The sequence below is a fragment of the Sarcophilus harrisii genome, chromosome 3, assembly GCF_902635505.1.
Source record: "Sarcophilus harrisii chromosome 3, mSarHar1.11, whole genome shotgun sequence".
NCBI lineage: Eukaryota > Metazoa > Chordata > Mammalia > Dasyuromorphia > Dasyuridae > Sarcophilus > Sarcophilus harrisii.
Genome location: NC_045428.1, coordinates 343,811,475 through 343,825,331, shown reverse-complemented (window position 1 = coordinate 343,825,331; position 13,857 = coordinate 343,811,475). Strand labels below are relative to the sequence as shown.

Below are 13,857 nucleotides of genomic sequence, written 5' to 3'. Positions count from 1 at the left end.
ATGGATGAAATTATCTCTCTGCTGATGATTCTAAAAGCTACTAATCTAGACTAGATCTTTTTAAACTTTTTCATTTGTGACCCCTTTATACCCAAGAAATTTTTATGTGATTATATAGGTATAAAAAATAAGATGTAGAAATTACTTACTAATAATAAATCATAATTTCATGACCTCTACACTCAGTTATATGACCCCACTTGTGGTCACAAGCCACAATTTTTAAGAAACTTTGATCTAGACCCAACATCTTCCGTGACCCACAATGAAATCTATTTCCTACTGGACTTCTCAAACTGAATATTCTATAGATATCTTAAAGAGGTCCCAAATTGAACTCCTCAAACCTTCCTCTTTTTAATTGCCCTTTTTCTAGTGAGGATCCTTCCAGACACTAAGCATCTAGATTGATAACCTTAATCAGAAGTACACAGAGAGGTTAAATTACTTGCCGAATAATCACACAGGTAGAAAAGTAAGAATCAAAGAGCATTTGGACACACGATCTTATGACTCCCTTTCCCTACCTACTGTAAGAATGACAATGACCAGATGATTATCTAGTCATTGTGACTTTTGAAAACAACTTCAGAAGACAGATGGAGGGCCAGTTATTAGATTATGAATGTTTAGTTGAGGCATTAAGTGACCACAGACTAGAAGCATCCAATGTAAGCAGCTTTTTCATAAATCTGGGGGGAAAAGGAGTAAGGAGAATAAATATTTATTCCTTATTAAGTGCTCACCACTAGCCAGTCACTATGCTAAGAGTTTCACACACATCTTAATGGACCCTTACAACATCTCTAGGAAGTGCTATTATTCCCATTTTATAATTGAGAAAATTGAGGTAAATTGGTTAAATGCCTTGCTCAGGGTCACACAGCTAGAGCTAAATTCAGATCTTTCTGGTTCAGGCTTCAAGGCCAAGTCTTCTAATACATTACCTGCATAAGAACAAGACAAAGTAATGAAACAAGATAAAAATTTCAAGAGGCAACTGTGTTTTAGAATAGGGAGATGAGTATATTTTAGGTAGATTAAAAGGAACCAGAGAGAAAGAAAGATTATCAAAGAAGTTTGCTAAACAAGTTATAAAGAATAAGAAGATGAAATTTAAAATGCAAGAATAGAGATTGGCTAAAGGAAAATACAAAGTTCTGAGGAATGAAGCATAGGTCACTGGATCATAGATTTAATACTGAGAGGGACCTTCAGAGACCATATAATGCAAAATTTTCACTTTAAAGATAAGGAAAATGAGGCCTAACAAGATTTCATGTCCTAGGATCACAAGAATAGTGTGCATAAGACAAGATTCAAGCCTGTATCCTTTGACATTACATACAGGATTCCTTTAAAAACCCTTAAGTGGCCTCAATTTTCTTAATAAAGGCAGTTCATCTGCTCTAGATATAACGTAGGTGAGAGAAGAAAAGTTTTAGAATGACAGGCTTTATAAAGAATAAAAAAGGGACTAGTTGACATCTGTCAAGAACCTTCTCTTAAACATAGTAGTCATGGAACAAATTAATGAATTCAATAAATGTGTAGGTAGGACTGTGGTGACTTCCTAATACCATTTAGTAGCACAGGAATAAGGAAAATTAAATGAAGGATAGTTGGAGTGGGGGAAAAAGAATTACCTAGGGGTGAGAATTCAGGGATCAGGAAAAAGAAGTCATATACCTATGGTGAGAGGGATGAGGTATTCTAAAATGGCCAGGAAAGAATTAAAGTGAAGGCCATACAGTCTAAGTTAAGTGCAGCGAAGACATAAGCCAGAGGTAGATAAATGGAATAAATCAGGGAATAATCAAGACCATGAATGAGAACAAAATCAGGTATAGAGAATGAGGAAGAATTAAGAATATGTGGTCAAAGTGAAATTACAGATCCTGGAGGATATTAAATCAAAGTCTTGGTTATACTAATGTGTCATTGAAGTTAGGTAAGGAAAAAAATGGTTGTTAAAAGTTCAAAATACTGGAGGATTTTATAATCAGGTTATTAAAGGGGTTTTCAACATAATTGTTGAAACAGAAAAGAATACTGAATGGAAGTGCTTTGAAGCTTAACTATTAATTGAACAAATCATACCCTTTCAGGATTTCTTTTTCAGAAATAAGTGCAATAATAGGAATAAAAATGTAAAATTGAAGCAATTCTGCCTATCATTTAATTTGGGGACACAAATTTTATTTGGGAACTACCACGGGATTAATTAGACTATGGCAAATGTCCAACATATAAATATTTGGTGAATGAATACTGCCAAAACACAACAGCTACTTTAGGCAACACCAACATCAGATTGAATTCAAACAAAATTACCTTCAATGCTAAGATATTATCTTTCAGCGATCTACTCAATATAATTCTGAAAGAGATCAAATGAACCACCCTTCATGACATCTTCTGCCAGCCACAAAATTATGCTTTTCATATTTTATTCTGTGAAACTATATCAGGAGACAGAATTAGCTTTATGTATTTTACAATACTCAAGAGGGGGAAGAGGAAAGAGGAAATCCACAATAACATGGAAATTACATATCCATTTGAAAGACTTCTAAATAATAAAAGTAATTACTAAACTCTTTTTGTTTCCATTTAACATAAATCACTGTAATTCATTTCTTCTACACTGACCAACAGGTCTCTCAGGCTTAAATTCTACTTTTCCTAAACATTCACTAGATGGCTTTCTCCAAACTGACCCAATAATTTTACTTCCCCTCTCCCCCACCAATATTTCTTAGGCATTAAATTCAAGATGAGTCCTGGACTGCTCAGTCTCCCATCCATTGTTCCCTATGAGTAAAAGCAGATAAAATTGGGCATTATGATACAGGAGGGGGATAGCAGAAGATTAATGATCTTTATTTTTCCCCCCATGATCATAAACAGTTTTATAGGCTGCAAAAAGTTTTGATGAGTATATACACAAGTTGATAGATCTATGTTGGAATAAAATAAATACATTTTCAGCATGTTATTTTGCTCTTTTTTGCTGTTGTCTGGAGGATGACCAATTTAAAAATACTATATTTCCTGGAGAAAAATAAAAATTGATTTACATTACTTGACAAGACTTATACTATTGGATAGTAGACCATTTAAAAAAAAAAGCTCATTTTATTATCCAATAAATGCAAAAGGAACAAAATGATTCTGCATAAGTAATAACTTTATTGTAACTTGATGTGCTGAAATGCAAAAAAATATTTTCAGCAACAAGATACAAAAAGTATCTGAACATTAACATCAGCTGATTAAAAAAAAGAGGCTGGCCGGTTTGATGCAAGTGTTTATACATATATTATGAATTTTCTAAATCATATCCACCCCAACATGGTCTTTAAATCATCATAATAATGTGTTTATTTCCAAAACAGGACTCATTTAAGTTAAGCCTTCATTTTAAATACCAAATACAGAATTAACTGGACTGCAGTGAATAATGAAGTCAAATATCTGAAGAATTCCCACAAATTCCCTTTCAGATATAAAGTCCATTTACTGCAAACAGAAAAGCTGTGATTCTAATTCAATTCAGTAAATATTTATTAAGCACCTGCTATGTGCAGAATACTGGTTAAACTAGTCTAATCTTGATCATTTATAGGAAGCACTGAGAGTGTGTGTGTGTGTATGCGTGTGTGCACATATGTGCACATTTTTCCAATACATTAAAACCAGTGACCAGTATTACTGAATTAATTTTAAATAAATTAATTTGGTATTCCTAATCTGGATAAATTTCAATCTGGACTGAAATACTGATTTTAAATTATGAAACACCTTTATAAGGAAGTAATGATCTCTTAAAATTTCAGTCTTAAAATACTTATTTTAGATCATGAGAATGCAAATACAAATATCTGACATGGTTAAATTAGGGGGAAAAACTCGTTTTGTTCAAGAATACTGTATATGACTGATTACAATGGATTAAAAAAAAATCATCTGAATAAAGAATCTGTTAGATTGTAGACATTGTTTTCAATTACATATCAGTAAGATTTGCTTTGATTTCCATTGTAAGCTTACTGCAATTATTAAAGATGTAAAGAAATTAGTCTATATTCTCATAATTTATTTTCAACCTAGTTTACATATGAATCAGTAATACAATGTTTTATAACTTAATTTAATAATAGAAGTCCTAAAAAGGCACTGTATTTTCTTAGTTCAGTATGCAGTAAATTGACCATATAAAGTTATTTTACAGCTTCCTCACTTCCTGAATTGCCTCCTAAAACATGTCAAAATGAAATATCTGAAACTAACCAATAATTTTAAAGATTTAACCGAGTCCTATTTTCAGAAAAATCTATCTCTGCAAAAATACCACACACATACATACATACAAGCGTGTATTTACACGCAACATGACCACACAACACATGCAAGATTCTTCAAAAAAGGTTGAAGGTGGTAGATGTGAATATTTAAGGAGGTAATGTTGGCAAGCCAAAATGTTATGGCACCTTCATACTTGTGCTCCCAAACACTTGTACAGTTTAAAACAAAATGCACACATACATACACACTTTTAAAATTTTAGCCTGAATGAGAACATTTTGTAATGGTTATTTTATAACATAGAACATTTTAAATTAATCACTACTTTTCTAGGGGAAAGGCTTAGAAGTAACAAAAAAGGGACACAAAAGCAAGCTGGTGATTCAAAAGGACAAAAATGTTCTGGACAATCATTAGGGCCCACTGAGAATGCTACATGAGGTTTAATTGCAACCAAAGAGCTAATAATGAATGCATCCACTTGAGAATACAGCAACTGTTTACCTTTTCCTTAAGACACAACAAAACTAAAAATATACATAAATAAATAAAAATAAGCAAAACAATGCCATACAATTTTCTGTTAGTGTAAGGAAGGTATGCATTGAATTATCTGAAAAGTGGACTTTTTTTTTTTTTTTTTAAACAAATGTAGATACTCTTACAGCACAGCGTTTGACATTTTTGGTACAAAATGTGCTATTAACCTTTAAAAAAATCTTTATAATAAAATCCTTAAGCTTTCCAATAAACAGTGATATTATATTAGAACAAGCTGAAGTGAATATTACACAGTAATAAACATTACCAAAGTTAACTGTATTTTAGAGCTGTAATTTTTAGCAGTAAATTTATGCATGGTATGAGATATGTATGTGTGTATATGTACATATATCTATATCTATGTGTGTATATATTTATATATATATATATATGTATATACATATACATACACCACATACCATCACAATCTGCATATCTTAAATTTTAATATAATACATAACAAAATTTTCACTAAACTGAGGTGGAGGATACATTATTCATACCCCAGGTAGCCAGTCTCGGAGATCTCTAGCAGGAGTTTAAAAAAAAAATTACGAAAACAACTAACTTCACATTGTAAACGTGTATAGCTCAATCTCATGGTGGAGTCAGGGAAGTGTGCATTTTATTTTTCTTACTGCTCCAAAGGACAGAATGAGCATGATTATCAGGTTAGGAATCTTCAGTTCAACTTTAATCTTTCTGTTTTCCCAAGGGATGCTTCCAATTTCAAAACTGACAAAAAATAATTAAAACCACAGAAAGAGATTTAAAGATTTTAAAGTAAGAACCTTGAAACTCTTTCAAAGTTTGTAAGTAAATGCTTACTTTTCAGTGTTAAGTGTAAATACTCATACATTCTCTTCCTTAAACATTAAGATTACTAATGAAGACCTGGGAAACACAAATTATTTTGGGAGATAAATTTTAAATTCCTTTGTCCTGTACTGTAAAACTCTACAGGAAAATTACAATCTTTTATGAATAAAATTATAAATGTAAATATATATATATATAAAATGTTATATTTTCCAGTGAGACACTTCTTCCTTAGTGATCAAACAAAAAATTTGCCAAGTATCAATTTATATATTATCACTATTACAGCAAATTTAAAGCAGTAACTCAACAGTTACTCTCCTGCTCTTCCTATTACTGTGCACCATTGCAGATATGCCACCCCTCTCAAATTGTAAACAAAGCTATTGAACACTGAAAATGTTATTTAAAGCTAAAATTCTTATAAGAACTGGCCCATGAAAAGGAGTTTTCAAACAGTTTGTCCTGTTCACATTATGCAGAATTTCAGTATCATCCACAATGCATATTAACTTAAAACAGTGGGAGTAGAAGGAGGAGAAAAAAGAGCAATGTTTTAAAATGTGGCCTGGAATACTTATTGTAAGAGATGAGAGGTGGCGGGGAGGGGGTGTGTCTCCTCTAGTGTGCACATCCCTTTAGAGAAATCATATAGTTGCACACAGTTCTTTGCAAATGAAAAAAGAGGAGAGCAACTGCTCAGGATCATTTTTATTATGTGCCTTTTTTAAAGGGAGAGTACATCAGTTACTTAAGGTGTGTGGAATTCATAATCAATTTTGTGTCTTGTTATTTTCCTTGTCCATGGTAACAAAATGAGTGCCCCAGTTGGCTCCAAATATCATTTTTTCCCAAAAGTTAAGACACGTTAATTGTACCTCATTAATTTGATCAAAAGCAAAATATATATGTACCACTCAGTATACAAAACAGTTACACATTAAAAGTGCATATTTATCATTCTTAATTTGGCCCATTAATTTAATTTACATTTGGTCATTATATGTATACTTTCTGCACATCCAGGAATCTTCATATTAATGTGGGGTCAAAATAAATAAAACATTCCTAACAGCAAATATTATTCTTTTTGACATCTTAACCTTAATTCTCAAACATCATTAACTAGGGCATGAAGAAACACAGGCTTAAGTTTATTAAGTGTTTCTCAAAGTTTGTTGGACAGTTGACATATAGACATGTATTACAAACTGTACTGAAAATACAATTCTTTCAGGCCAAACCATTGCATATTTGCCCCTACAATGAAAAATAAATTAGAATCAAAGTAGTGTATTGCCATAACTTACCTTGAAGGTAAGCAAGCTCTCCTGTATTCACAAGACCTGGACTGGAGTATATCTGTGGTCATCTCCAATTCAAGTGTTTTTGAGGAGAGCCTAATTTTAACCTTCGAGATAGCACAGGACCAAAACTATAAAATTCATTTTGTTTTTCAAAATAATGGAAGATCCTTTGAAACTTAATATCTTCAGTTATCAATTTTACTGCATTATGGAGCTAGTGCAATCCTGCATAGCCTAGTCAAAAAGACAAGGCACAATTTAAAAAAAAAAAAAATTAGCCTATATGAACTAGAGAAGTCATTGAAGATAATTTAAGGCCTTGCAGTGAATTAGAGAATAATCAGTCTAATTTAAAGCTGAAGATTAAACCATAAATTATCCATCTGAAAAGCAAACAATGCTTTTTCAGCTTCTGTTCTGTGGACAAGGATAACAAAAACAATTCTTGTTTATGGTTTGTATATTAGAATCCATCTGGACCTGGAGGAGTAAGAGTCAATTGAGTTTTTCTAAAGTTCACGGAAGATTTCAAGACTGTTTTAGTCGTTTGCGTGGAATACCAAACTGTGGACACTGTGCAGATGCTAGTGCTCGGAAGGCCTCTGCCACTAAATGAGGGTGGGACTGAATCATAGACTTCCAGCCTGCTGTTTCCATTATGTCTGTTGTTTGGCTGAAAAATAAAATGAATAAAATATTTAATTAAACATATTTCATAAAATATAAAATTAAAATGAAGAGCAACAGCCATAAAATTCAAAATGTTCAAAAAGTTTTTCCAAAAACAGATATGTCAAAACAGATAATCCATTAATAGATGGTATTAATTAAAAAAACAAAAAAAAAAAAAACAAAACCACCACCAACAACCAAAAAACAATCATGCAACTAACAATATGCTTTTAGATATGTAATTCCAAACTGGTATAACTGAATTATTTACTTTTCAAATATTTCCATTCATTTGTTTAATCAGTGTCTGAGCGCTTGTAAGCACATCACACAGTTAGGTATCTTGTAAAGGATAAACTTAAATCTACTTATTATTTTCCCACAATCAGCATCTTATAACAACACCTAGTGCCAACTAGGTAAATATACTGGGGGGGAAGGGAGTGGAAAAACACTACCTTGTATAATATATTTTAAAATTATTTATTCTTTTAAGATTATCAGCTATGCCTCATAATATGATAACAATGAATAAGAAGCAATATCTACTTTTTACTTTCTCAGGCTAATATGGTACTATAGAAAGGGTCCAGAACTAGGTCCTTAGTTTTGTTTGTTTTTTAAGTTCACCCAAACCTTACCAGGAACTTTTTTTTTTTTAAATCAAGAGCTACTTAACACTGCATTACAGTGTGCATCAAATGTGAATACCTCATCATAAGTGATGAAGGCCAAAGGAAATGACGCAAATAAACCATTGTAAAGAATATGAGTAAAATTTAAATTTCTATATAAAATTAGCCACCCAAAGAAAATAACCAGAGAACTATGCAAAGAAAATTTTTAGAGCTGACAAAGTATAATCAAAATCAAAGTATAAAGTATAATCAAAGTATGGATTTTTCAAACATAGATTATGAAATCAAGTAAGAATGCATTTTGTAAGAACTATTTCTTAAAAGATTTCTTTCTTCTTCCTCACCATCAGATCATGCCATTTAATCATTTAAAATAATGATATTAAAATGTTACCGTCATGATTTAAACAGATGAATATGGGAAACGGAACACAAAAACGAAAATTCTTCAAATTGTTAGAAGTTTCTATTTTCTAGTCACATTCTGGAAAACGCAAGGCTAGAAAGCTACTTTGAAGACTTAGGCAAATTCATATACATCTGACTTAAGCCTATGGGTAATATTTACTCCCATTAATAGAATTCAAATTAAAATGAGAATCTGATGTCATCTTACTTGCTGTTCCAGTTTTTCCCATCTTTACACCCAAATTGTCGAAGCACACTGCACCTGCAATGAAAAATGTAAGGATACTTAAAGAATTTTGTTTGAGCACAGAAGGTGATGGTAGCGAGTTTATTAAAATCTAGCTATCACTTACCTGTTAATGAACTCTATTGCTTGTGCTTTCAACTGTTCTGCACTGTGCAAATCTGCAAGGATAAGGATGTCAGCAACATTTTCTACTGAGAGGTTACTACACAAAGCTTCTTCACACATCACCTTCAGTCGATCCAGTGCATACTATTAGAAAGGAAAACACAACAATTATACCTTTATTTAAACCACTAACTGTTAAAATTATCATACATGCAATTTAGAAGACAAAGTCGAAGCAAATGCAGGAAACTGAAGACATTTTAAAAGTCTAATCTCTACCCACTTTATGAAAACATCTTTTCATTAATATTATAAAACTTCCAGTGCCTAAAATGTAACAATTTAGATTGTTCTAAATTGCGGGAGGGGCAGAAAATGATTGAACAGAGCTGGGACAAGGTTTTGAGTGTGTTAGATAAGGTCTAAAAATGGCACCATTAAATTGGAACAAACTGAAAATAATAATAATAATAATAATAATAATAATAATTCATAAAACCTGTCTTTCTTCATTATTGTATGCTTAGAACAATATGGTTCTGGGGCTCAGTCTTCCATTGTGATGTGAGCAGTCACAAAATATATTAAAGAATGTGAAATTTTCTGAGATTACAAATAAATTGTTTTGAAAAAGTGCTATTAAAATACGTGTCCTTCAATAAACACATTTAAGGTAGGTGCTTAGCCCTAGTCCCAGCTCTGGACTTGTATAATTCCTTAATACAATCTGAACAAAACACAAGCAGTCATTCAACAAAAGCACAATTAAAAGTTCTTAAATAATAGTTTCTTCTATAATCTACTGCTCATTTCTTTCTATATCAAAATGGAAAACTGTCATATGCTGGATATTTATTGATAAATTTTTAAAAAGTTACTTAGTATATTAAAAACTCAATAAAGGCAAAGAATTTGTTCATTACTGTTAATAGTTAAAGACTATAGGTATTTATACTGTATCTATAGCTATATATGTAATTATAGAAATAATATATTTGCATATAAGTCATACTTAATTTCTTGATAGCTTTACCTACATCAAGAGCAAATGTACATGTGGCTAGGAAAAGTTGACTATGCATCAAATGAATGAAAACATCACCCCCAACTTTTGAAATAATTATATTAGTGAATTTCTGAAACCTGTCTGCTGTTCCTTTGGGAGATATCAGTTGTGGAAGCATAACCATGACCATAACCATGACCAAGACAGTACTCAGTTCACAGCAGGTCCTTAAAGAAATCGAATGCAATAATTAGAGTGGCAATATATTTCATTGTCTCTGGGTTGCTAAATAGCTGCTACATCAATATTATTTTAAATTAAGAATTAAGAACATTAACTTCATTCATGTCTGCATAATAATGTGTGATTTCTTTAAAATGTAAAGAGAAACGTAGTACAGACATTTTAAACCGTGTTCCTCAAAAATAAATGTTACAGCATTTTTAGGAGAAAAGATAATATCTTATATTAAGGTACGCAAATAAACCAACACTGATCACAATAAAGGGTGAGAGGTTACCTTAAGAGTGTTAAGTTTTAACGATATCATATTGTTATCTAAGAAATAAAATTTACCAGGATACATATTTTTGATTAGTTCATTTTCCAAACTACAACTAGCAAATTCAGAGATATATGACTTCTACTTGATGCTAAAATGACTTGGAATCCATAATACAATATCTGCTTCCATTTATAATGGAATAAACAATGCTCACCCTTGAAAATAACACCACCTAACTGTAGATATTCTATTTGTAGATTTAAGTTATATATTACAATGCCTAATTTTTACATAATTTTTAGTGTACTTTTACATAATTTTTAGTTGTACTTGTACAACGCACGTGTCAAATTCTGGATATCTTAAATTAAGATATGTGTGGCTCTGGCTAAGTTTAAAAATAAAGAGACATTAATGTATTGATTAAAAACTGTCTGTTTCTATAAGGTCATTTGTCTGAATCAAATTCATGCATGCAAACCTTTAAGTTACTATAAGCAAATCTGATTTCCAAAGGTCTTACATTTCTCACAGCTTTTTTATTGAAATACCACCTACTTATAAAAATATACTTATAACAAAAGCTTTAAAATAATTTATACATAAATACTTTAATTTGGCAGAATGCCTCCAATCTAATTCATGCACAGATACTAAAATAATGAAAATTGTCAAATATAAGTATTAGTATTTTTATATTTATTTATTTGGTTATTTTTTGCTGAGGCAATTAGGGTCAAGTGACTTGCCCAGGGTTACACAGCTAGGAAGTGTTAAGTGTCTGAGGCCAAATTTGAACTCAGGTCCTCTTGACTTCAGGACTGGTGCTCTATCCACTGCACCATAGTATTAGTATTTTTATAATGAAATACTTATAAGACCTGAATTTTTAATCAGATCCCCTTATCCTACATTGAGGACATGTTACTTTAAAACTAATAGAGAGTTTCTCCAGTCAAAGATAATATATTGCTTTAAAATTTATAAGGAACTTCACGTATTATAAAGATTTTTGTCAAGTACTAATTTAGTTCATTTCCATTTTCAAAAATAAGAAAACTGAGGTTAAGACAATTTAGCTTCCTGAAACTAGCTAAACCTAGATTCACATTCAGTTCTAGTATTCTCTATAACATACCATATTTCCTAATTGAATTAGTTAATAACTCGTAATTGGAACAAAAGTAGTTTTAGATAGTCAACCCTGTATTACTCAAGGACGGAATAAGCATTATTTATATTATTCATTAACCTCATCTTTACAGTCAGTGATTTGTTGAAACGTTAAAGAATGAAAAATGATTCTTAACATCAGTATAAGTAAAATATAAATAAACATTCTGTTATGAAAAAAGAAAAAGTACAATTCTTTTCAAACCAAGAATTTGGAAATTTTGTGACATTTCAAGATCACATTTTCTCCTCTCCCCAAACTGGAACATAAATTATTATTTCTATAAATATGCATTTTCAAGGCTATTTCTAAAGCAAATATTATCTAATACAATTGGATTTTTTTAAGAAGCCATATTAAGTGCTTTGCAAAAAATGCATTTATTAAGTGTTTTTCTTTAAGAAAAAAAAAATATATATATATATAAAACATTTCAAAGATTATTCTTAAAAGCAGCATATTCAGGGGATAAAAATACAATTAAAAGTTTACAATCTAATTTCCCCCAAAAATATTCTTCCCAGAAAGCTAATAGCTTTACTATAATTATTTTCCAATGTAATTTTATGACATTTCCAAAAGTCCCCTTTCTCAACATTATCCCATTGGGATATTATTTCAAAAGAACAATCATCAAGAGTTATCTACAAAAACACAGATTTCTATGACTCAAGACATTTAAAGGTTTTGGTTTTTTAATGACAGCTTTAAGTATATATAAAGCTTGAGGACATTTTTCAGCCTCTTAAAGACAAATTACTTACTTTGTCTGCAGCTGCTAACAAGTTGTCAGCCATTTTGTCTAGGTTTGGTGCTTTCCCTGTATAAATGAATCTCATCATTTCTTTAAAAACCTCTGGGTCTACATCATTTATTTCTACTCGATTCTGTTATTTAAAATACAAGAGAAAAACATGAACCAAAATTAATCAAAAAAATAAACTGAATTCTCTATAGCCTACTACTGTGCATTTAAAATCTTAAGCAATATTTTAAGCGTTTTTAAAATATTTAAAAGACTTGTTTTATTTTTCTTCCTATAGATAACCTTAGCCAAGGGTTCATGATCATACAAGTCCACCAGAAATATTTGTCAGTATGGCTGTTAAATCTCAAATGCTATCTTGTTCATGAATTAAAAATCTAAGAAACTCAAAAATCCTTCCACTAATTATAAGCTCACAAAAATGCACTTGCATAATTTAGAGAAATGAGTGAATGGAAAAGCTTTTTAGGTCTCTCCTTTAAGGTTCTGAATCTGCTTAGGGGTAAGGAATAGCATAAGTGAAACAGCATCATAGAGTTTCTGTTTTTAGTAGAGTGAGTAGTAGTGAAGTTCTCATACACTGTCACCAGCTGCCTAAAGGAAATTTCCACCTAGTATATATGGTATATATGGACTATACATACCTTAAAGTCAATACCTCCAAAATCAAGTTCATTTCTCCTATTCCCAAACATACCAGACTTCCTAACTCAAGGACACTACAATCCTTCTAATTCATCCAAATTTCAAATCGTAAAGCATCCTTCCAGACCTCTCACATTTAACATGAGTCCTGTTGACTCTACCTTTACAAAAATTTTTTCTTCATCTGGAACCATCTTTCTAATTCAGCCTCTCCTCAACTCTCACTTATAGCTTTCTACAATTTTCCACTGCCTTCAATTTCCCCCCCACCCACATATACCTTAAATCCATCTCTCCACACAGCTACCAAATGATTATTATTGAAAGTACAGGTACAACTGTGTCATTCTCTTGAACAAAGAGTTTCGGTGGATCCTCTTGCTTTTAGGATAAAATAAAATTTTTTTCACTATTTAGAACCCTTGAAAATCTGTAACCCTATCATTCCTAACATATTTTCTATTTCTTGTTCTTATGTAGGTCAAGCTGATCTACATGCTATGCTGTGCCTTCAACCTAAATATTCTCTCCTACATCTACCTTTCAACAGGCTGCATTTTATTCCTAAAATAAAGCAAATTTCTCTTGGTGTCCCTTTCTCCACCTGTGCCTCTTTCAGAATTCTTAGTTGTATTTACGATCAACCCAAATGCCATCTCCTACAACAGGACACCTTCATATTGGGGGAACTTCAACTTTTCTCCTACCCTATTC

General features: G+C 31.4%; 1 protein-coding gene across 4 annotated transcripts in view; it reads right to left on the bottom strand.

The window, feature by feature from the left end:
* Positions 1 to 13,857, bottom strand: part of SPOPL (speckle type BTB/POZ protein like) — a 106,286-nt gene that overhangs the window by 3,087 nt on the left and 89,342 nt on the right. For 2 of the 4 annotated variants that reach the window (XM_031960029.1, XM_031960028.1), the window contains exons 8-11: positions 12,497 to 12,619; positions 9,049 to 9,191; positions 8,904 to 8,957; positions 7,506 to 7,650 (exon numbers count right to left, since the gene is read on the bottom strand). In XM_031960029.1, the coding sequence (XP_031815889.1) occupies positions 7,506 to 7,650; positions 8,904 to 8,957; positions 9,049 to 9,191; positions 12,497 to 12,619 (465 nt within the window). Of the gene's footprint in view, positions 1 to 3,172; positions 7,651 to 8,903; positions 8,958 to 9,048; positions 9,192 to 12,496; positions 12,620 to 13,857 lie in introns of those variants that run through there. The other 2 variants (XR_001120731.3, XM_003763832.4) reach the window with 2 other exon arrangements.